The sequence below is a fragment of the Ranitomeya imitator genome, chromosome 10 (genome assembly GCF_032444005.1).
Source record: "Ranitomeya imitator isolate aRanImi1 chromosome 10, aRanImi1.pri, whole genome shotgun sequence".
Lineage (NCBI taxonomy): Eukaryota > Metazoa > Chordata > Amphibia > Anura > Dendrobatidae > Ranitomeya > Ranitomeya imitator.
The window spans coordinates 118,554,640-118,580,117 of record NC_091291.1 but is presented as its reverse complement, the minus strand read 5'-3'; the positions used below and the strand labels follow the sequence as shown (position 1 = coordinate 118,580,117).

The 25,478-nt window shown below is 42.6% G+C and overlaps 1 protein-coding gene across 2 annotated transcripts in view; it reads left to right on the top strand.

Annotated features, from left to right (window-relative positions):
• Nucleotides 1–17,464: 17,464 nt before the first annotated feature.
• LOC138651170 (Golgi integral membrane protein 4-like) overlaps nt 17,465–25,478 on the top strand; it is a 94,195-nt gene continuing 86,181 nt past the window's right edge. The window contains exon 1 of one of the 2 annotated variants that reach the window (XM_069741192.1): nt 17,465–18,145. In XM_069741192.1, the coding sequence (XP_069597293.1) occupies nt 17,959–18,145 (187 nt within the window). In that variant the 5' untranslated portion in view covers nt 17,465–17,958. The remainder of the gene's footprint in view (nt 18,146–25,478) is intronic. The other variant, XM_069741193.1, reaches the window with a different exon arrangement.

Here is a 25,478-nt window from a genome sequence, read left to right as displayed (position 1 = left end):
GAAGCCGCAGTACCACTTCCCTCCACCAACAGAAGCTCACAGAGAGAATCAGCCGAAGTACCACTTGTGACCACAGGAGGGAGCTCTGCCACAGAATTCACAACAGTACCCCCCCCTTGAGGAGGGGTCACCGAACCCTCACCAGAGCCCCCAGGCCGACCAGGATGAGCCACATGAAAGGCACGAACAAGATCGGGAGCATGGACATCAGAGGCAAAAACCCAAGAATTATCTTCCTGAGCATAACCCTTCCATTTAACCAGATACTGGAGTTTCCGTCTAGAAACACGAGAATCCAAAATCTTCTCCACAATATACTCCAATTCCCCCTCCACCAAAACCGGGGCAGGAGGATCAACAGATGGAACCATAGGTGCCACGTATCTCCGCAACAATGACCTATGGAATACGTTATGTATGGAAAAAGAATCTGGAAGGGTCAGACGAAAAGACACAGGATTAAGAACCTCAGAAATCCTATACGGACCAATGAAACGAGATTTAAACTTAGGAGAGGAAACCTTCATAGGAATATGACGAGAAGATAACCAAACCAGATCCCCAACACGAAGTCGGGGACCCACACGGCGTCTGCGATTAGCGAAACGTTGAGCCTTCTCCTGGGACAAGGTCAAATTGTCCACTACATGAGTCCAAATCTGCTGCAACCTGTCCACCACAGTATCCACACCAGGACAGTCCGAAGACTCAACCTGTCCTGAAGAGAAACGAGGATGGAACCCAGAATTGCAGAAAAATGGCGAAACCAAGGTAGCCGAGCTGGCCCGATTATTAAGGGCGAACTCAGCCAAAGGCAAAAAGGACACCCAGTCATCCTGATCGGCAGAAACAAAGCATCTCAGATATGTTTCCAAGGTCTGATTGGTTCGTTTGGTTTGGCCATTAGTCTGAGGATGGAAAGCCGAGGAAAAAGACAAGTCAATGCCCATCCTACCACAAAAGGCTCGCCAAAACCTTGAAACAAACTGGGAACCTCTGTCAGAAACGATATTCTCTGGAATGCCATGTAAACGAACCACATGCTGGAAGAACAATGGCACCAAATCAGAGGAGGAAGGCAATTTAGACAAGGGTACCAGATGGACCATCTTAGAAAAGCGATCACAGACCACCCAAATGACTGACATCTTTTGAGAAACGGGAAGATCAGAAATAAAATCCATAGAGATATGTGTCCAAGGCCTCTTCGGGACCGGCAAGGGCAAAAGCAACCCACTGGCACGACAACAGCAGGGCTTAGCCCGAGCACAAATCCCACAGGACTGCACAAAAACACGCACATCCCGCGACAGAGACGGCCACCAAAAGGATCTAGCCACCAACTCTCTGGTACCAAAGATTCCAGGATGACCAGCCAACACCGAACAATGAACCTCAGAGATAACTTTATTGGTCCACCTATCAGGGACAAACAGTCTCTCCGCTGGACAACGATCAGGTTTATTAGCCTGAAATTTTTGCAGCACCCGCCGCAAATCAGGGGAGATGGCAGACACAATTACTCCTTCCTTGAGGATACCCGCCGGCTCAGACAAACCCGGAGAGTCGGGCACAAAACTCCTAGACAGAGCATCCGCCTTCACATTTTTAGAGCCCGGAAGGTACGAAATCACAAAGTCAAAACGGGCAAAAAACAGCGACCAACGAGCATGTCTAGGATTCAACCGCTTAGCAGACTCAAGATAAGTCAAGTTCTTATGATCAGTCAATACCACCACACGATGCTTAGCTCCTTCAAGCCAATGACGCCACTCCTCGCATGCCCACTTCATGGCCAGCAACTCTCGGTTGCCCACATCATAATTTCGCTCAGCAGGTGAAAACTTCCTGGAAAAAAAAGCGCATGGTTTCATCACTGAGCAATCAGAACCTCTCTGCGACAAAACAGCCCCTGCTCCAATCTCAGAAGCATCAACCTCGACCTGGAACGGAAGAGAAACATCTGGTTGACACAACACAGGGGCAGAAGAAAAACGACGCTTCAAGTCTTGAAAAGCTTCCACAGCAGCAGAAGACCAATTGACCAAATCAGCACCCTTCTTGGTCAAATCGGTCAATGGTTTGGCAATACTAGAAAAATTGCAGATGAAGCGACGATAAAAATTAGCAAAGCCCAGGAACTTTTGCAGACTTTTCAGAGATGTCGGCTGAGTCCAATCATGGATGGCTTGGACCTTAACAGGATCCATCTCGATAGTAGAAGGGGAAAAGATGAACCCCAAAAATGAAACCTTCTGCACACCAAAGAGACACTTTGATCCCTTCACAAACAAAGAATTAGCACGCAGGACCTGAAAAACTGTTCTGACCTGCTTCACATGAGACTCCCAATCATCCGAGAAGATCAAAATGTCATCCAAGTACACAATCAGGAATTTATCCAGGTACTCTCGGAAGATGTCATGCATAAAGGACTGAAACACTGATGGAGCATTGGCAAGTCCGAATGGCATCACTAGATACTCAAAATGACCCTCGGGCGTATTAAATGCAGTTTTCCATTCATCTCCTCGCCTGATTCGCACCAGATTATACACACCACGAAGATCTATCTTGGTGAACCAACTAGCCCCCTTAATCCGAGCAAACAAATCAGATAACAATGGCAAGGGGTACTGAAATTTAACCGTGATCTTACTTAGAAGGCGGTAATCTATACAAGATCTCAGCGAACCATCCTTCTTGGCTACAAAGAAGAACCCTGCTCCTAATGGTGACGATGACGGGCGAATATGCCCCTTCTCCAGGGATTCCTTCACATAACTGCGCATAGCGGCGTGCTCAGGCACGGATAAATTAAACAGTCGACCTTTTGGGAATTTACTACCAGGAATCAAATTGATAGCATAATCACAATCCCTATGCGGAGGTAGGGCATCGGACTTGGGCTCATCAAATACATCCCGGTAATCAGACAAGAACTCAGGAACCTCAGAAGGGGTGGATGACGAAATTGCCAGAAATGGAACATCACCATGTACCCCCTGACAACCCCAGCTGGACACCGACATGGATTTCCAATCTAATACTGGATTATGGGCTTGTAGCCATGGCAACCCCAACACGACCACATCATGCAGATTATGCAACACCAGAAAGCGAATAACCTCCTGATGTGCAGGAGCCATGCACATGGTCAGCTGGGTCCAGTATTGAGGCTTATTCTTGGCCAAAGGCGTGGCATCAATTCCTCTCAATGGAATAGGACACTGCAAGGGCTCTAAGAGAAACCCACAACGCTTAGCATACTCCAAGTCCATCAAATTCAGGGCAGCGCCTGAATCCACAAATGCCATGACAGAATACGATGACAAAGAGCAGATCAAGGTAACGGACAGAAGAAATTTTGACTGTACCGTACCAATGGTGGCAGACCTAGCGAACCGCTTAGTGCGCTTAGGACAATCAGAGATAGCATGAGTGGAATCACCACAGTAGAAACACAGCCCATTCAGACGTCTGTGTTCTTGCCGTTTAACTCTGGTCAAAGTCCTATCGCACTGCATAGGCTCAGGTTTAAGCTCAGGTAATACCACCAAATGGTGCACAGATTTACGCTCACGCAAGCGTCGACCGATCTGAATGGCCAAAGACATAGACTCATTCAAACCAGCAGGCATAGGAAATCCCACCATGACATCCTTAAGGGCTTCAGAGAGACCCTTTCTGAAAATAGCTGCGAGCGCACCTTCATTCCATTGAGTGAGCACGGACCACTTTCTAAATTTCTGACAATATACCTCTATCTCATCCTGACCCTGACAAAGAGCCAGCAAATTTTTCTCTGCCTGATCCACTGAATTAGGTTCATCGTACAGCAATCCGAGCGCCAGGAAAAACGCATCGATATTACTCAATGCAGGATCTCCTGGTGCAAGAGAAAATGCCCAGTCCTGAGGGTCACCGCGCAAAAAAGAAATAACAATCAAAACCTGTTGAACTGGATCACCAGAGGAGCGAGGTTTCAAGGCCAGAAATAATTTACAATTATTTTTGAAACTCAGAAACTTAGTTCTATCTCCAAAAAACAAATCAGGAATAGGAATTCTTGGTTCCAACATAGCTTTCTGATCAATAGTGTCTTGAATCTTTTGTACTCTTGCCAAGAGCTGATCCACAAATGAAGACAGACTTCTAATGTCCATCGCTACACCTGTGTACTGAACCACCCAAATGTCTAGGGGAAAAAAAAAGGCAAAACACAGTGCAAAGAAAAAAAAAATGGTCTCAGAACTTCTTTTTTCCCTCTATTGAGAATCATTAGTACTTTTGGCTTCCTGCGCTGTTATGAAAGGCAATTCAGTACTACAATGGACATAGCGGTCAGAGCACATACAGTGATCTGACAATAACCCAAAATCATAGAACGAGCTCTGAGACGTGGGAACTCTGCATTTTATAAATTGTATGGGTTTTTTTTAGTTTTTTTTGTTGGAATTTTATAACAATGGGAGCAGTTGTGCAACTTGAAACTTGTGGGAACCAATGCAAAATCTCCAAGAGGTTCCCCAATTATCATGGGGTTTGAAAGGGAAACTTTCACTACCTCCTAAGCCGTCTGTATGGGCATGTAGGTAATAGAATGCTGAATAAAATGATAACTTGATATCTGCGATCCAACGTCTTAATCCTGAAATATCCATGTTTTTCTTAATATGTAAAGTGTTATGAAAGGCAATTCAGTACTACAATGGACATAGCGGTCAGAGCACATACAGTGATCTGACAATAACCCAAAATCATAGAACGAGCTCTGAGACGTGGGAACTCTGCAGACCGCAATCCCTAATCCTCTCCAAACAACACTAGAGGCAGCCGTGGATTGCGCCTAACTCTGCCTAGGCAACTCGGCACAGCCTGAGAAACTAACTAGCCTGAAGATAGAAAATAAGCCTACCTTGCCTCAGAGAAATACCCCAAAGGAAAAGGCAGCCCCCCACATATAATGACTGTGAGTTAAGATGAAAAGACAAACGTAGAGATGAAATAGATTCAGCAAAGTGAGGCCCGACTTTCTTAACAGATCGAGGATAGAAAAGGTAACTTTGCGGTCTACACAAAACCCTAAAGAAAACCACGCAAAGGGGGCAAAAAGACCCTCCGTACCGAACTAACGGCACGGAGGTACACCCTTTGCGTCCCAGAGCTTCCAGCAACAAATTAGACAAGCTGGACAGAAAAAATAGCAAACAAATAGCAGCAGGCCACAGGAATGATCCAGGGAAAAGCAAGTCCAACACTGGAACATTGACAGGAAGCCAGGATCAAAGCATTAGGTGGAGTTAAGTAGAGAAGCACCTAACGACCTCACCAGATCACCTGAGGGAGGAAACTCAGAAGCCGCAGTACCACTTCCCTCCACCAACAGAAGCTCACAGAGAGAATCAGCCGAAGTACCACTTGTGACCACAGGAGGGAGCTCTGCCACAGAATTCACAACAGTAAAGGAGCTGTTAAGATCTATGAACCGGACATAGATCTCCCCTAAAATCTTCCTCCAGAAATTATTTTTATAGGTAAGTGGGCATTACCAGTGTAAGACACACAGATAAGGAGAGCAGTCTGACAGTCATTACATGGATTCATTACATTTTCAAACTTTTTTTAAATTTCAAAACCTATTAGCCAGCCTATGGGAAAAACACTCCAAAAGATTACATACCTACAGCATTACGCATTTTGAAAAAAAAATGCAACCCCCTCCAAAAAAACCCAAACAAACTAAAAAACACTCCAAAAGGACGGACAAAAATGAACAAACAAAAAAGCATTGGCACTATATTATTTCACCATACACTTTCATGTAATATATGAATGAGGTATTTTCGGGTAATAAAAACCACAGCAAATGGCCACGAAAAAAGGAAGGTTTCATCCATAAACTCTTTGTATGAGACAACCATAAACCTGTTTCTGCCCCCCAAAGTGTAGTGCTAACTCAAAAAGTGTCCCGGCTCTGCTAACAAGTGTCCTAAAATACAGGACTGCAGAAAAAGTGTTGCCTGTTGTCTTCTTCTTCTTTTACTCCCATGGCAGTGCCAGCTGTGCCGCACAGTTACCATACATACTTCACTACATAAAAATTATAGTACCCCCAAATAAAAGTGCAAAAAAATAATAGAATCCTGCAGATAATTTTCCCCAAAATAGTGCCCACCAAGCCCACATAGCGCCTATTAAAGTATTGGGGGAGACATCCTTAAGATTAGGGATCTCATCACTTTTGGTACCTGACCCACATCTCATTTATGGGCCCCAATATGAGGTCACCAGGGGAGTGGCTGGTACCTGGTAAAGGCATATTCTGACAGAGCCACTGTTCAGTACTGGGAGAAACAGCTCACTGTAGAACTACACCATTTCGGACACAACGGAATGCTTACCTTCGCAAGATCTGCAACATTCCTATGACAACAGATCTAGTAAATTTCTTTTCTTTACTCTTTTATTTTATGTGCCTGTATATACTGCATTGTCTTGTCCCTTTTGTAATATCTTTTAAACATTTTTATAAACACTGCCAAATTGTTGGATTAAATATATAAAATTTAATAGCTTTGTTCCTTTTGTTCTATAAACCGCACCCCTGAAGCCACACCCCTGAGGCCTGTAATAAACTATTGATGGTGGTAGCTAGTTTTCCTTTTATTATTGCGGAGCTTTGCAGTGATCATACCAAAGTATATATATATTCGAGGGGCGATCCAAAAGTAATGATAATCGGTTATTTCTATTGCACACAGAAATTAAAATAAAATGTTTTCTTCTCTCTTAGGTACCCACTAGCCCAGGAAAAAAAAATCACTTAAATAGACCACGATTCCCGGGAGCTTCATTCATTTGAATATGAACTGCCGAGGAGTGAACATCAAAATGGAAAAAAACGAGCTCAGAGCTGTCATCAAATACCTCTGCTTGAAAAAAATGACTACCAAGGACATACACAGCGACGTGGTGGAAACATTGGGGGACTCTTCTCCTCCATATTCCACAGTTGTACGCTGGGCCAAGGAATTTAAGATGGGAAGAACATTGACGGAAAATAACCATCGTGAAGGACGCCCATCCACGTCCCTCAATGAAGAAAACGTGAAAAAAGTTGAAGAAGTTGTATTGGCAGATCGAAGAGAGGGTCAAGATCAATAATTTTTTTCGAAGGGAATTCTAAGTTTAGAAAAGAGATGGACTAAATGTATAGACTTGTTAGGAGACTATGTAGAAAAATAAATTTATTCTTTGACTATATTCATTGTGTTTAGTATTGATTATCATTACTTTTGGATCGCCCCTCGTATATATATATATATATATATATATATATATATATATATCGGATGAGTATATACTTTATGTTCACTGTGAAGCACAGCAATCGGCCTAGTAGCGGAAGCACCCATTGCCCTATCCATCAATCGTCAGTTGATTGAATGATTGTACTAACAACTGCAGCCAGTGTTGTGCTGGTTTGTGACTGACCCATTTTCCAATTGTTTATTTTTTGTTTGTTTTTTTGTCCAAAGTCCACGCTGCCCCCAATAATTGCTGCCCTAGGCTCTGAACCTTGGGTAGTGGGCCAGATACAGGCCTAGCTCTGTGATATATTTTCTTTTAGAAGCTGTTGTATCAGCGCTGCACTGGACCACTTATAGTAAGTGACCTCTATGGCTTCCTGCAGTTTGTTAAGTGGTTTCCAGACAGTAAGTCATTATGGTACATTAACTACCTCCATGGCCATAAATCAATAGAAATATTTTAATTATAATAGGTCTCCGAACAATAAATCTCTATGATGCAGTCAATGAGTGCTATTCTGCTGATGTAGGACCACAGGTATCATGATGCAGGGAAGACCTATTGGGCATTTGCCTAGGGCTGCAAACTGAATGGCTCGGGTGAAGATATAGAATATAATGTCCCTTTAATACATTTATCCTTTTATGTTTACAAACAGCTTTCATAAGACCATGACTTTGAGCTGCAAAACCAGACACCCCCATGAAGAAGAAGATAAAAGTAAACATTAAGCATTCCACATGGTACCGGACGCTCATTTCTTTTCGCATTGGGCACTCCTTTTTATCCAGTTCATACTAAAGAATGTTCTGATCAAGGTCCTGCGACAGACAGAAAACGTTCAATTACTTTATTATAAGGTGTCAAGGGGGATTATTATTATAAGGAGGCACAGAGAAAAGTTTTATAAGAAAGAACAGAGTAACATTATTACTATGAGTAATTACAGAGGGAACATTATTACTGTGTAGGGGCACACAGGGGGCACTGGTATTGTGTGGGGCACAAATGAGGGTACTATTATTGTACAGGGCATAGAGGGGGGCATTATTAATCTCTATATGGTATGTGTAAAGGTGGAATGTGAGGACGATCCTGGAAAAGCCGTAAGAAATATATTTCTCTGTGTGTTACATTTTGCTTGGACGAGTTATAGATAGAAGAAGGAAGTAATGGCGGTCTGGGCTGGATGAAAAAGAAAAGGGAAAATGAATGACAACAATCAGTGAGACGTCACTGGTGAGAATCTCCACAGTACACACAAACTGTATATGGTCTGTGAGCCGGCTTGTCAGAATTGCGGTAACGTCACTGAGAAAGGAAGCGGAACGGCGCTGGATATCACAGAAATTGGTGGTAAATGAGTATATTAATACATTCACACTACACACCATACACATATTTAATTAAAAAAATATAGATGATAGGCTTCTTTAACTAAAATGTCTGTACTAGGACTGATATTACTATTATACAGTGACTGTATGGCCACTTTCTGTGAGAATCAGCGCCATTCTGCTTCCTTTCTCAATTACGATACTACAATTCTGACTAGTCGGCTCACTCTGTGCATCAGCCAGAAGTGGCTTTTACAATGTAAGCCAATGTTGCCTCATTTGGACACTCCACAGACTTACTCATTTGCGAAAAACACGGACAATGGCAGTCCCATGAAAAATCGGATTGCACTTGGACAAATGTTAATCTATGAGTCCCTGCTCATCTGCAATTTTTTTCTCAGCTCAGATCGGGCTGAGAAAAAAAAAATTGCAGCATGCTACGATTGTCCTCATGTCTCGGACGAGACCCGGCAATGCAAGTCAATGGGTGTGATTAAAAAATCACACGGCACTCGAACCATGTGAGTGCAGTCCGATTTTTAAACACACATGTCCATGAAAATCCAACATTTCATCTGCCGCTTACAGTAAAATCACAGCGGTACCCGACAGAATAGAATAGTTATATGCATAGAATGGAGAGATATAAAGATGCCAGTGACAAATATAATTATTACAGTGCTTGTGTAGTATGATGTACAAGTATTTTATTACTAAATATACTATTTCCTGAAAAAACTTGTGTGGGGTCCCCTGAAATTTTATTAACCAGCAGAGTGAAAGCGGACAGCTGGGGACCGATGTTTATAGCCTGGGAAGGGGGTAATACCCATGGAGCTTCCCAGGCTATTAATATCAGCTCACAGCTGTAAATTTAGCATTTACTGGTTATCAAAATGGGTGATCCCCCCCAAAAAATTAACAACCTCAAAAGGCTAGAAAGACAGCTGTGTGCTGATATTATTAGCCTAGGAAGGGGCCATGGATTGGCCTCGTTCCTGACTAAAAACATCAGCTTTCAGCAGCCTCAGAAATGGCACATCCCTAAGATGCGCCAGTTCTGGCACTTAGCCTCGCTCTTCCCACTTGACCTGGTGCGGTGACAAGTGGGGTGATAGTCGAATAGGTGAGGAATATAGTTGTTTATTATTATAATTCTTTTACAAGGGACATTAGCTTCAATTAATTGGGTGTAAGGTGAGTATAAGTGTTTTTTTGTTAATTTACAGTAAATAAAAGAGTCTGTCATTTGTTCAAATAAAGGACTTTATTCTGGGTGTTATTTTTTGACCGTTTGACTATGGTGTTAGTGATGGGGGTGTCTTATAAATGCCTCTCAATTAGTAACCACTGGGCTTGACGTAACCTGACAATACAAAGGTGACATCAACCACAATACTATCACCCCACTTGCCACCACACCAGGGCAAGTGGGAAGAGCAAGGCTAAGTGTCAGACTTGGAGCATCTTATGCTCCATTAATGAGGTGGCTGAAAGCTGAGGGACTGGGTCAATATCCATGGCTCCTTCCTAGGCTATTAATATTAGCCCACAGCTGTCTGCCTAACCTTTATTGGTTATTAAATATAGAGGGACCTTGTGTCATTATTTTGGGGGGTCCACCATTTTAATAACAAGTAAATGCTACGTATGCAGCTGTGAGCTGATATTAATAGCCTGGGAAGCTCCATGGGTATTGCCTCCTTTCCAGGCTATAAACATCTGCCCCCAGCTGTCCGCTTTCCGCTTTCCCTCTGCTGGTTAATAAAATTTCGGGGGATCCCCCACCATTTTTTTCTGAAAATAATTTAATTATTAAGAAAATACATGTAAAGTAAACTATACATGCAAAGCACTGATTATATACTGTATCTCACTCACATATTAATATCTATCTTTCTGTATCTATCTATCTATCTAATCTATATATACTGTATATCAAGAATAATATTTCCTTGGAAAATTATGTGTAAATGACAGATAATTACTTTATGTAAAAGCTCATGTTCAAATCGCATTACAATCGGATCGCATTCGCATGTAAATTGGATATCATTCAGATGCTAGGTCATAAAAATCGCAATGTATGCACAAGAAAATCGCATGACACTTGTCCCAATTTTTTGGACTGATATCAGATAGTTTTTTTTTTTTACAGTGATGGAGATCAGCTCTAAAAGCCACTTCTGGGTCACACAGAGCACAGTGTGATCCGGAGACTCTGGAAAGTGGTGACGTCACTGAAAAACGGAGCAGAAAAGCGCTTGATCTTGGAGACGGCGGCAGGAGATCAATATATTAATGCACCCAAACTGCACTACACATATACACACATTTAATAAAAAATATAGATGGGAGGTTTCTTTAAAAACCTGTATGGCGGTATTATCGCTACTGTATATGCTGGTGTTATTTGTCTGTTATATTGCAATATTATTATTTTAAAATGTTATATAGCACTGTTATTGGAAATCTAGTAAATCTTTATTTCCTGTAGGCAGGATAATTTAAAGAGCTATTCCCATCTCTCAGATCCTGTCCCAGGATGTAGTAGGTGTAGTAATATTAATAATAATAATAATAATAATAGCAAATACCTCCAATTAGAAATATAGTATAGTTCTTCTGATTCACTGTTGCTTACCCCATGTGCTTAAGTATTCATATTTTCCTTTTTATTGCATTCATATTTTCCTTTTTAGTGTTATAACAAATTTTACTTTTTTCTTTTGCGTTATTTGCAATTGACTGATAAATTGTTGACTTGAAAGCAATGTACAGTACCAACTATAAACAAAAGAAAATATTTTGACGTAGAATACTTTCTCCCTACGGTGCAGATGGCAAACGTGTCTTTATTACTGCCATTTGGAAGTCGCAGTCGAAGCACTGAAGCATTTATTAAAGACCTCTAATCCTGAAAATTTTTAGAATGCTTTAATATTTCCAGTTCCCTATATGCTATGATTTATTACCAGTCTAAATCATTGAAATATTAACATCTGTCCCAAACATCTGTGACAATCCAAAATTAGATTGGAACAATAATTCTGTCTGCAGTGATACGGTAGATTCAGAAAACTAAATTTGCCTCTACAGTCATTCAGTCCTCGGGAAAGCACAATCTGGTGCTGCTAGCACCAGGTGGCCACCAATCGCGGACCTCGGCAAACCTTCTTCTTGAAGCCTTGTGGTTGGCGCTTTTTCCAAGGTCCAACCATGCAGCCGTCAAATAGATTCCCATCCGTTGGGCGTTGATGATATGTCACAATCATCTGCCATTAAACTTTAAAAGTGAGGCAACCCCAGACAATGGAAGTATGGAGTAGATACTCTTGTTGAGTTCCCACGCCGAGGTGTAGGCGAGGGGTTCACCAATAATCACCCTGTAAGAGATACAGCAGAGCAAGGAACTAGGAAATAACGCCAAGTTTAAAAGAGAAGCTCAAATTTTATTGAAGTTTCCCACTTGATGGTTGTCTTTAGGGGCTCCGGAAACATTTTCTCGGGAGACTTTGGCCTCCAACCTGCCAGGCTTTACTCCACTCTTCGACTCCTGACATACTACCCAGATTTCTATGTGAAGGACAAGTCCGCCCTGGACCTGCCTCTTCCAAGAGATGCACCACTGTCTGAGCTGATTATGTCTTTACTGTGGGAATACGCCCAACGGTGGCACCAGGAGACCCTCCAACTGGACTTCAACCAAGTCATATGTAGGGATAAAGCCTCACATACAGGCATCTGCCTATGTTTGGCAGTAGATAGATAAACTTCAAGGCACAGTTCTCATTAACTGTTTACTTGAACCACAATGGCAGTTAGGCAGCAGCATTTACTAATTAGCCAAAAAGTCTTCAGGTAAGTCCTTGCTCATTAAGTCATTGGAAGACTCTCCAGCAACCCACCCGATATCACAAGCCTCTTAATGTATAAACAGCTGTGGCAGTATCACCTATATATTGTATGTACAGCAGTCATAGTGTCACCTGTATAGTGTACAGTGGGTACGGAAAGTATTCAGACCCCTTTACATTTTTCAGTCGTTGTTTCATTGCAGCCATTTGGTAAATTCAAAAAAGTTCATTTTGTTACCATTAAATGTACACTCTGCACCCCATGTTGACTGAAAAAAACAGAAATGTAGAATATTTTGCAAATTTAATAAAAAAGAAAAACTGAAATATCACACGGTCATCAGTATTCAGGCCCTTTGCTCAGACACTCAGATGTAAGTCACTTGCTGTCCATTACCTTGTGATCCCCCTTGAGATGGTTCTACTCCTTTATTGGAGTCCAGCTGTGTTTAATTACACTGACAGGACTTGATTTGGAAAGGCGCACACCTGTCTATATAAGACCTCACAGCTCACAGTGCATGTCAGACCAAATGAGAATCATGAGGTCAAAGGAACGGGCCAAGGAGCTCAGAGACAGAATTGTGGCAAGGCATAGATCTGGCCAAGGTTACAGCAGAATTTCTGCAGTACTCAATGCTCCTAAGAGCACAGTGGCCTCCATAATCCTAAAATGGAAGAAGTTTGGGACCACCAGAAGTCTTCCTAGACCTGACCATCCAGCCAAACTGAGCAATCGTGGGAGAAGAGCCTTGGTGAGAGGTAAAGAAGAACCCCAAGATCACTGTGGCTGAGCTCCAGAGATGCAGTAGGGAGATGGGAGAAAGTTCCACAAAGTCAACTATCACTGCAGCCCTCCTCTAGTCAGACCTTTATGGCAGAGTGGCCGGACAGAAGCCTCTCCTCAGTGCAAGACATATGAAAGCCCGCATAGATATTGCTAAAAAACACATGAAGGACTCCCAGACTGTGAGAAATAAGATTCTCTGATCTGATGAGATGAAGATAGACCTTTTTGGTGATACTTCTATGCTGTATGTGTGGAGAAAACCAGGCACTGCTCATCACCTGCCCAATACAATCCCAACAGTGAAACATGGTGGTGGCAGCATCATACTATGGGGGTGATTTTCAGCTCAATACTGAGCAAAGGGTCTGAAGACTTATGACCATGTGATATTTCAGTTTTTCTTTTTTTATTAAATTTGCAAAAATGACAACATTTCTGTTTTTTTTCAGTCAAGATGAGGTGCAGAGTTTACAGTAATGAGAAAAAATGAACTTTTTTTGAATGGCTGCAATGAAACAAAGAGTGAAAAATTTTAAAGGGTCAGAATACTTTCCGTATCCACTGTATATAGACTGCTGTATATACATTGTGTATGTGATACTCCAACGGCTTTATATTCATTATGTAGGTGAAACTGCGATTATCACAGCAGTCGAAGTATGACCTACATAATGTATATGTATTATACAGGTGTATATATATATTATATAGGTGATACTATGACTGCTGTGTATAATTGCAGTATCACCTATATATTGCATATACAGAGCAGTCGCAGTATCACCTACGTAATGTACAGTGGGGATAATAAATATTTGATACACTGCCGAATTTGAAAGTTTTACGACCTTCAATGAATGGAGAAGTCTATAATTTTTTAGCATGGATACACTTCACCTGTGAGAGACAGAATCTAAAAAAAAAAAAAAAAAAAAAGAAAATCACATTGTATGATTTTTACATAATTCATTTGCATTTTATTGAATGAAATAAGTTTTTGATACAATAGAAAAACAGAACTTAATATTTGGTACGGAAACCTTTCTTTGCAATTACAGAGGTCAGATGTTTCCTGTAGTTCTTGACCAGGTCTGCACGCACCGCAGCAGGGATTTTGGCCCACTCCTCCATACAGATCTTCTCCAGATCTTTCAGGTTTCAGGATTGAGTTTCAGCTCCCTCCAAAGATTCTATATGGGGTTCAGGTCTGGAGACTGGCTAGGCAACTCCAGGACCTGGAAATGCTTCTTACGGAGCCACTCCTTAGTTGCCCTGGCTGTGTGTTTCGGGTCAATTTCATGCAGGGAAACCGAGCAACAATCCATCTTCAATGTTCTTACGGGAAGGAGGTTGTTGGCCAAAATCTCACAATACACGACACCATCCATCTAGGTTTCAATACTGTGCAGTCGTCCTGTCCCCTTTGCAGAAAAGTACCCCCAAGGTATTCTGTTTCCCCACCATGCATCATGGTTGGGATGGTGTTCTTGGGGGTTGTACTCATCCTTCTTCTTCCTCCAAATACGGCAAGTGAAGTTGATACCAAAAAGTTCTATTTTGGTCTCATCTGACCACATGACCTTCTCCCATGCCTCGTCTGGATCATCCAGATGGTCGTTGGTGAACTTCAAACGGGCCTGGACATGTGCTGGCGTGAGCAGGGGGACCTTGCGTGCCCAGCAGGATTTTAATTCATGACCGTGTAGTGTGTTACTAACGGTAATAGTTGACACTGTCGTCCCATCTATCTTCAGGTCATTGACCAGGTCCTCCCATGCAGTTCTGGGCTGATTCCTCGCCTTTCTCAGAATCATCCTTACCCCACGAAGCGAAATCTTGCATGGAGCCCCAGAGCGAGAAAAATTTCAGTCATTTTGTGTTTCTTCCATTTTCTAACACTTGTGTCAACAGTTGTTGCCTTCTCGCCAAGCTGCTTGCCTATTCTCCTGTAGCCCATCCCAGCCTTGTGCAGGTCACAATTTTGTCCTTGGTGTCCTAAAGACAGCTCTTTGGTCTTGGCCATGGTGGAGAGGTTGGAATGTGATTGAGCGTGTGGACAGGTGTTTTTTTTATACAGGTAACGAGTTCAAACAGATGCAATTAATACAGGTAATGAGTGCAGAGTAGAAGGCTTCTTATAGGAAAAACTAACAGGTCTGTGAGAGACAGAATTCTTGCTGGTTGATAGGTGATCAAACACTTATTTCATATAATAAAAAGCAAATTAATTATGTAAAAATCATACAGTGTGATATTCTGGGTTTTATTTTTAGATTCTGACTCTCACAGGTGGAGTGTACCTTCGGTAAAAATTATAAACCTCTCCGTTCTTTGTAGGATCGAAAACTTGCAAAATCGTCAGTGCATCAAATACTTATTGTCCCCACTGTATGTACAATGTATGTGTATGTCGCAGTATCACCTGTATAATGTATAAGGAGGGCATTAATCAGAGAGGCAGAACAGGGACGAAAGCTAACCCTGAAGGAGCTGCAGAGTTCCCAAGCAGAGACTACAGCGTCTGTCCATACTACCACAATAAGCCGTACACTCCATAGAGGTGGCCTTTATGGAAGAGTGGGCAGAAAAAAAGCCTTTATTTACACACAAAAATTGTAAGGCTTGTTTAGAATTTGCAAAAAAAAAACATGTGTGAGACTCCTCAAATGTATGGAGGAAGGTGCTGTGTTCCGATGAGACAAAAATTGAACTTTTTGACTAGCAAGGTAAACGCTGTGTCTGGTGCCAAACAAACAGCTTATTGCACCAAGAACATCATCCCCATAGTGAAACATGGTGGTGGCAACATTACACAGTGGGGATCTTTTTCAGCAGCATAGACAACTGTCCAAGCTGAGGGGAAGATGGATGGTGCGAAATATTGGGATATTCTTGAACAACACCTGTTTCAGTCCGTCAGTGATTTGAGACTGGGACGGAGGTTCGCCTTCCAACAAGACAATGACCCAAAGCACACTGCTAAAGCAACACTCGAGTGGTGCAAGGGGAAATGTAAATGTTTTGGAGTGACCTAGTCAAAGCCCAGAGGTTATTCTTCCAATTGAGAATCTGTGGTCAGACTTGAAGATTGTTGTTCACCAGAGGAAACCATCTAAGCTGAAGGAACTGGAGCAGTTTTGCCTTGAGGAACGGGTAAAAATCCCAGTGGCAAGATGTGGAAAGCTCATAGAAATTTATCCAAAGCGACTTGCAGCTGTAATTGCCGCAAAAGGAGGCTCTACAAAGTACTGACTTTAGGGGGGTGACTAGTTATGCACACTGAAGTTTACAGTTATTTTGTCGTACTTGTTGCTTGCTTCACAATAACAAGAAAACCAAATGTTCACAGTTGTAGGCCTGTTCTTTACATGAATTGATGCAATCCCTAAAAAAAAACGGTGAAATTCCAGGTTGATGGGTAGGAAAATGCCAAGGGGGAGGGGCAACATTTTTGCAAACAACTGTACACTTTTTTCACCCACTTTTTATTTCATTGATGCTACGACAGGGGTGTCAAACTGCATTCCTCGAGGGCTGCAAACAGGTCATGTTTTCAGGATTTCCTTGTACTGCACAGGTGATAATTTAATCACCTACACAAATAATGAGTTGGTGATTAAATTATCACCTGTGCAGTACAAGGAAATCCTCGAGGAATGCAGCCCTCGAGGAATGCAGTTTGACACCCCTGCGCTACGATGAGCGTCGATCTATTTTGTAAATGCCACTCGGATCAAGCTCTGCACAATCCAATTCTCTCGAATGGAGAATATGGAAAACAAAATGTTTCCATCTTCTCCGTTCCGTGAGTCCGCTGAAATCGGGATACACTCGGATGCCATCCGAGTGCAGCCCGATGATCTCCTCGCACCCATAGACTTGACCAGATACTTGCCATCCGATTTACCCTGAAAATCTCAGCATCCTGAATCGATATGTGTGAAAACAAACACACTGATTGCCCCAGAATAACACCGGTCCCAGTTTTATCTGATAAGACATCGTCCGACGTGAGCGAGCCCTAGAAATTAGAATGCTTCCCTATTTCTGAATTCTTTGTATCACAATTCCTGTAAAGCGTAAATATTTACAGATGATTACAGAGTTCCATAAACATCATCTTGTGCTGCTGATACATAGTATCACACATCCTCTGCTGGAGAGAGACTGGCTGCAGTGCCTCTGCCAGGTCTGCTGGTGACTGTACAGCTCTCTGACTTAAGGGTTAAGTCCCCTGGTAGCAATGTGAGGCATAGACCTTTAAGGAGGGCAGCCCCCTCCTTCCCTGGAGCAGCAGTGGCTCCTGTGCCTGGCATTGGTCGCTTCCCCTGTCACTCTCTGCAGGGAGTGCAGCTTCCTCTTTGAAAATGTTGCAAGTTTGCAAGAGATCAGGATCCTGGGATTCTTAGATCTGCTTCTTCCAGGAGCTGGGTGGTGATTTTGGGGCACAGGACAGGAGACATGGGATCCCTGCAGCCATCCTGAAGTTCCCAGGAGCTGCTGATTATTTAGGGGAGCTGGCACTCTGCGGATACCATGCACACATCAGGACCTGCTGATGACTTGAGGAAGAGCCACACACATTGGTAAAGGAAGCAAAGGGGGGCATAAGGTGCCCATGCCAGAGTCAGTCTAGGAGGACTTGTGTTCCTGGATCATGGGCACTGGAGTGTGCAGCAGGAGGCAGAAGAGTCTCCTCCACACTGGCTTCTGCCTGCTGGCACTGATGGGGCTGGGCAGCGGGGTCTACCTATACAACTACATCCAGGACAAAGCCAGGACCACAGAAGCCCAAGTGGTGAAATTCAAGCAGCAGCAAGAAAGCCTGTCTGCCCAGCTGCAAGGTAAGCAGGAGCTGGGCATCCGGCCCCTGGCATGGGGAGGGAGCCAGGGGGGCTTCGCTGTTGGGTGGTTTCTGAAGGGGTAAAGCCAAAGCTTTTAATTGAATTAGCAAGCAATCTACTTCCTAGATAAATGCCGCCATATGTCGCCCCCTCCTCTGCCGCCTGCCAAGCGTGGAGTTACAAAGTTCTCAGGGAAGGGGGTGAGAGTTGTTCCCAGGAGCGTCCTGGCAGCAGGGACACTTGGCACCCTCTTAATTCCCTCATGCGTTTTGTTTCTAGGTCTGGACTTCTTATAAATAGCTGAATGAGAGCGAGAGAAAGTGACACCGCGGAATGGGGGAGATGCCAAGTTATTTAGGACCCTCATGCGTAATACCAAGGCAGATGCAGCGGCGTCCAACCTGTTACAACTGGCATCCTTAAAGGGAACCTGTCATCAGGATTGTGCTCAGTAAACTACAGACAGTGTCAGGTCGGTGCCGTTATACTGATTACAATGATACCTTGGTTGATGAAATCCGTCTTGTGGTTCTTGTTTAATCTTTATTTGTAGTTTTCAGTTAATGAGATTCTATTGGTCGGGGGCGGCCTGTGGGCGGGCAATATGTGGTGGTGGTGGGCGGGGCTTTATGTGGTGCTCTGTTTACATGTGCATGTTAATGGACTTATGACAGGTTACTGATCCCTCTCTAACCTGTGCCCTATTTTACATACTGCATATGCTATTGTGGGGTTAGAAAAAAAATTAAACTTCATCAAAATGGCGCCACAGGGGGCAGTTCATAAGCCATCAGTATGAATAGGTAATCAGAGCAACACATGCAGACCCCCCACAGGCCGCCTCGGGGCGAGAGAATCTCATTAACTGAAAACTACAAATAAAGATTAAACAAGAACCACAAGACGGATTTCTCCAGCCAAGGTATCATTGTAATCAGTATAACGGCGCCAACTTGACACTGTCTGTAGGCTACTGTGCACAATCCTGCTGATGGGTTCCCTTTAAGCCATATTCAGTTTTCGGTCAGTATTGTACATCAGTATTTGTATGTAAGCCAAAACAGGAGTCGGTGATAAATACAGAAGTGGTGACGTGTTTCTATTATACTTTTCCTCTGATTGTTCCACTCCTGGTTTTGGCTGCAAATACTGATGTAAAATACTGACCAAATACTGAATGTGTGAACATGGCTTTAGTTGTAGTTTTGCAATAATTGGAAAAGTTCCAGCCTCTATTATACTCTACTACAAGCACATGGAAACAGTGGTTCTCCAGCATTGGGACGCCGCCAACCATTAGACGTTACCATCTGCCATCACTACGCCTCTGTTCACAGATCCAAGAGTTTGTTCCTTTTCAGGCTCATAAATATGGAAATAGAATTTCCAGGTACAGGATGCATTCTTTGAACAGAAAAGGAAGTGTCGTAAGTAGTGATGAGTGAACATATTATTCGAGCATGCTCAGATAATACCTTATCCCAGCACCTGTTCACTCATCCCTAGTCATAATATATTTTCCATTTGCCTCCATTCCAACATTAACTGGACTAAAAAAAAAGACAGCAACTGGATCTTTTTTTTTTTTTTTTAACATTGAAGTCTATGGAAATGGATCATTTATTTTATCATCCATTAACAGTTTTTTTTTTAGCACCGCACATGCCCATAGTGCTGGAGATCTTCAGAGACACCTCTAGTAAAAACGGATCCAATAAAAACAATGCAAAATGGGAAAACAAAATATCCATTTTTTTTTTATCAGATTTTTTTAAAAAGACGGCTCCATTTAAAACCAGAAAATTTGGTTTTTACTTTGTATTAATTTTTTGCTTTGGTTTGGATCTGTTATTTTTAGGTGTCTCTGGAGTTCTGAGCAGGTGTTGGGGTTCTAAAAAAAACGGATCTGTTAACGGATCTGACAAAACAAATGACAAACCATTGTGATCCATTTACCATAGACTTCAATGTAAAAAAACAATGGATCCAGCTTTTTTCTGTTTTTTATTGATTTAATTTTTTGGGTGTTTTGATTGCCGCAGCCAATCCTTGCATTTAGTGGTGTCGTTTGCATAAATGGCACTATTATTTATAAAAATTTCTGCTGCATTTTTTTTTTTTTTTTTTTAATCCAGACAACCCCTTTTAATAAACTGAAATAACTTATTTCTCATCTACAGACTTACATCTAATTAATTACCCTAAATTATGAGACATTCCCCTTAAGGGTATGTGCACGCTGAGTCTTCTCGCAACGTTTTCGGAGCAGAATCTGAACAGAAAGTCCAAGTTTTCGAGCAGTATTTTCATGAGTTTCTGCTCCAAAAACTTCTGAAAACCCCCCCCCAACTGTGTGCACATCCCCTAATAAGGCTGGACTTTTCGCTTTTTCTGCTCTTCCCCTGTCTGGAATCTCGTCTTCACATTCTAGTCGGCTCTTCTGACATAGATGTTAGACAATATTTGTATTCTTCGTGGAAAAGAAAACATTTCTGGAGATTTTTTTTTTAGAATTTTTCTGATCCGTTTTCTGTTACTTCTTTTGGAAATATTTGAGAAAAAGTGTTTTTTTTTTTAATTTTATTTTAAATCTTCCGGTTGCTGTGGGTATCACAGCTTTTGGTATTAATACATAGGAGCCGTGCGAGTCTCTCCAGGAAAGGCGTTTATTCCTGAGGATTTATTGAGTTGTATTCGCGGCTCATTAATTGTTACAGGCAGGAGTCATGAACATAATTTAATAGATCGATGGAAATGGTTTTAATGCATTTTTTTTTTCTCTCCTAAGGACCCAGGTATAAATCGTACAGGGGGATGTGGACAGGTCTGGAATGAGTTGTATGTAGATGGTCATGTGCGGTTGAAATGGCATAAAGGACATAACAAAGGTGTTGACTCGGCCTCTGAAATCCCCAAATCTCAATTCCGCGGGATGTGCTGGGTGGAACATTCCAATTTATAAAGGCTGAATCTTACAACTCAACTTAAAGGGGACCTTTCACTCTATGTTTTTCTTTAAAACTGAGTCCTTCCTCCAATTGCCGCTGCTCCACTGATTCAGGAGCAGTTTTTCTTTTTCTTCTGCTCCCCTCTGTTACAAAATTATGCCCCCAGTAATAATGGCAAAAATGTTCCCTTTAATGAACTGGACATACACTGCAGAACTTCTGTGGGAGTGGCCGTGTTTTGATTGGCCGGCATCAGAAGGGGGAAAAAGCAAACGCCCACAAAGAAGCTTTGTGGTATACGCCCACTTAGTTGAAGGGAGCATGTGCTCTTTTATTACTGGAGGGCATAACTTTGGAACCAATAGGCTCAGAAGAAAAAGAAAAACTGTTCCAAAATCAGTGGAAATTGGAGGAGGTACTCATTTTGAATAAAAAATTGAAAGTAATAGAACTTACTAATACTTAACGTTTCACTGATGTTCGGATGTCAGTACTTCCCTAGAGCTGCCTGCACTACAGGACAGCACTGACATCAGTGGAATCAGCAGCTCTAGGTGAGTAATTGGCTTTGGTAGAGGAGGGAGATTCCCTTATCACAACATGTAAAGCCAGCCCCCTTGTGTGTCATGGCTCCGTCATCTAAGTAGAAGGTGGCAGGCACCAATATTGGTGCCTCTATTTAACCAAACATTCAACCAATATCATGACTTCCACATGTGTATCTGCTGGCTCATAATATGCAGTCAAAAAATAAAGTGCACAGATGCTGGTTCGTGAGGTCAGATGAATAATCTATTACCCGTGGCCATGGCAGAAGAGAACTCTGCACTGATGCTGGCACCTCGACGCGCGTTTCACTGCCACTGCAGTTTTGTGGATAGGGGATAACGTGTTTATTTTTGGGAATAACCCCTTAAGGGACCCTATACCAGGAAAATATAACATAATAGCCTGTACAGTGAAACCTCTGTTGAAAGACCATTCAGAATAGTAATTAAAATATGTACTGAAACGGAGGGAGGTCTTCTCCAGGGAGATGGCCAGTGTGCATAATAGACAGCGGAGCTTAAAATTAGGCTGCTTTTACACTTACCGGGTTTTTTGAGGCCCGTTATTTCGGGCTGTATCGCCGCAATTTTCAAGGTCTGCCGCAATATCGGACAGTAAAAAAACTTGCGGATCGTCGTTTTTCAGGTTCCCAATACGATAGCAAAAGTATTGGGGAAAAAAACGGAAGTCACAGCACACCGCAAAAACAACCTTCTGTTGTTTTTGCGGCCCCATTGATTTACAATGGGGGCCGTGTCCGTAAGCCGTGAAAAATATCGAGCAAGCTCGATATTTTTTTCACAGCTGTAAATATGGCCCTCACGGCCATACAATGTACGGCGCTCCCTGAAATTATTGTGGTCAATAGAAATCTATTGGGGACGCAAAAAACAGCCCACAAAATCACGGTAAGTGTAAAAAGCAGCCTTAGCCACTTGAAAATATGGTTTGGATAAAAGATGTGACCTTCATAGAAGGCTCCACTGCAAGAGAATGTTGCAGAATGCTGACAGTTTCTAGAAAAGAGAGATTTTCTTCTGAGCCGCACATGGTAAACCAAACAGAAAGTGTGTGTGTGTGTGTGTGTGTGTCTACAGTGACTACATTTTCATGTGGCAAATTAAATTAATCTGTTAAATTGCCTAAGAATGATAAACTAAATGACATTAACTAACTTTGAATGGCGCCCATAGATTTTGGGTATCTGCGGCTGAACACTCATTCAGCAGACAGCTGCCGTCCATTCTCTGTTATACCAGAATTCTGCCTGATATTTCACCCAAGACTCTTGGGTGTCAGAAATACTGGGCGAGGTGGATTCAAAAAGCCCAAGGTCCGGTTGGCACATGGGCATTGGTGCAGCAGGCAGATGACGCATGCAGGAAACAGGGAGCAAAAGTACTGGAAGTCGCAGGCAGATAGGAGACGTCCTGGAGACCACAAATGGGCAGCAGAGGTGCTGGTAGCCGCAGGCAGACCAAAGACATCCAGAAGACCACAGATAGGTAGCGAAGATACTGAAAACTGCAGGCAGACAGGAGACGTCCTAGAGACCGCAGACAGGCAGCAGAGGTATTTGAACCCGCAAATAGGTAGTGAGGCACTAGAAACCACAGGCAGACCATAGACTTCCTGGAGACTGCAGACAGGCAACAGAGGTACTGGAAACCGCAAACAGGTCACAGTACACCAACAAACTAGGAGACTTAATACCAAGACACAGGTGTGTGTTTTGGTAGACCTTATATAGGCCCATGCAGATGATCGCATGGGAGAACCCTAAGCTACTTGCAAAGTTCAATGTGGAGCACAAGAAAGCCTAGCGGACCAGGGTGAAGGGAGCAGAGCCCAGACCAAGGACAGGTATGTAATATTGGAAGGCTGACCTATATGCTCAGTCAGTAGGGCCCCTCAAGTGTTTGTGCAGATCACAGTTCACGGGATATCACCAATGCAAACTTTTAATCTCACTGTAAAGTTTCCAAAGTTTTAAACTAGAAGTGCATCACCAATAAATGGATAAAAGTCTTAAATTCAGATTTCTCACACTGATTGATTTCTGTATCTGTAAACTATAGTGTTTTATCAGCGTTGATCAGTTTTTTGTTCCTATCTTGCTTTTTTTCCCCCCTACTCCACAAAGTTGACCTCAATCTATCGGTAGGGAGGGGATGTGTGCCTCCCAGGCGGATGGGTCACTGAGCACGCTGGGATGTTTGTGCTCTGCTCCCACCCACACAGGACACCAGATTGCTATAGGCTTGGGTCATGAAAGAACAGTTACAAAGGCTGTGGCTGAGATTAGCGCAGGGCATTGTGTGCTAGTACTGTTTGTTCAGCTTCGTAGTAGTTCACCAGCATTTACATTTGTGTTTTTTTTTAAGGACTCTCAGATCACTAACGTAGGAACATGTTCCAACAATTCATACTCTAAGCGCGGAGAATTCTCTGGCACGGAATATTTTGCACTGGATGGAGGTTATATAAGGCAACGTTCCCTTCTCCATTTTTGGGTGTATTTTGTAATGTATACCTTTATTGGAAGTCGGTGGCATAGGCAACGTATCGCCTATTGATTCCGATAATGGATGCATGTGGTTTTGGTGCTTTGTGCTGTTAAGAACAAGATTTGTTTTATTCATTTAGTTTTGTGTGCGATATTTAATAAATATAAAAGAATTCCGGAGCGCACGCTCGTCTTCGCAACCGGCTTGATTCCTTTCAGCGTAGCAACATTTTAATTAATATTATTGAGTAGTTCCTCTTGGCTTGTTGTTAAGCGTCAAATCCCTGATCCTGCTGTAAAAATGTGTCTAATTAAACTTGGCAGCACGAGACGTGTTCTAGATAGTTGTAAATTAATATTACTTTGTATTTGCTGCAACATCCACATCGACACAAGGTGTTTGCATCGGATTTAGAAGATGACTGTGCACAATAGGCGAACGTCGGCAGAATCCTCAAATTTTGGCCAGACTAGTTAGCTGACTGTTTGATATGTTTTATAAGTTCAGACTTTTCTCCGGAGGCCAATTTTGGGGAGACGGGACAAAGAATTATTGGGTGTGATGGGTTTGGTTCCAATGGTAACTTTTATCCCTTGGACTTTTCCTTTCCATGATCAATGGTCAATTCCCACTGATTTTGCTAATGACGTTGGTCCTTTGCATAAGGGATCACACCAGAGATTCTCGGAACCTTTGTGTTTTTTTTCCTCTTTCTTATGGATCAGGATCTGTAGGGACTTGTGTCGCCCATCGATGGTGCCCTCTTAAGACCTCAAGGTGAGGTTGAACAAATGATGTGCCTTCTGTTCCAAGATGTTGACAGCTGAAAGTCAAAAGCGTAAAAGTTTTAGTTAGATGCTGATATGAAATATAGTAAAGACATTAAGATTCGAGTTGAGTCAAGTCTGGGTACAGAAGTCACACAAGACATTTGGCTTCAGACTTAGAAATTGTTTCTTTTGTCTTGGTGGCCTCGTTTATACCACTGCCATACGGGATTTATGTAAGATGGTCCTTACGCCTCTGCTGATCTTTGCACTTCGATGTTTCGTGGACTGTAGGAGGCTCATAGAATTATATTAATTTACAAACTGCATGGATAAGATCCACCTGCTCCTCAGATCCTCAGCTGCCTCCATAAAATGAGTAGAAGTTTGCATTGTTACATCCTGGGATACGTGTGGGCTGTCATGTGTTCATTTCTGCTCTAGTAAGTGTGTATTGTGCTCAGGGCCGGACTGGCCATCGGGCAGTTCTAGCAAATGCCAGAAGGGCCGGTGCCAGTAGTGGGCCGCTGCGCGCCGACTCATTCCCCACCTACACCCGAAG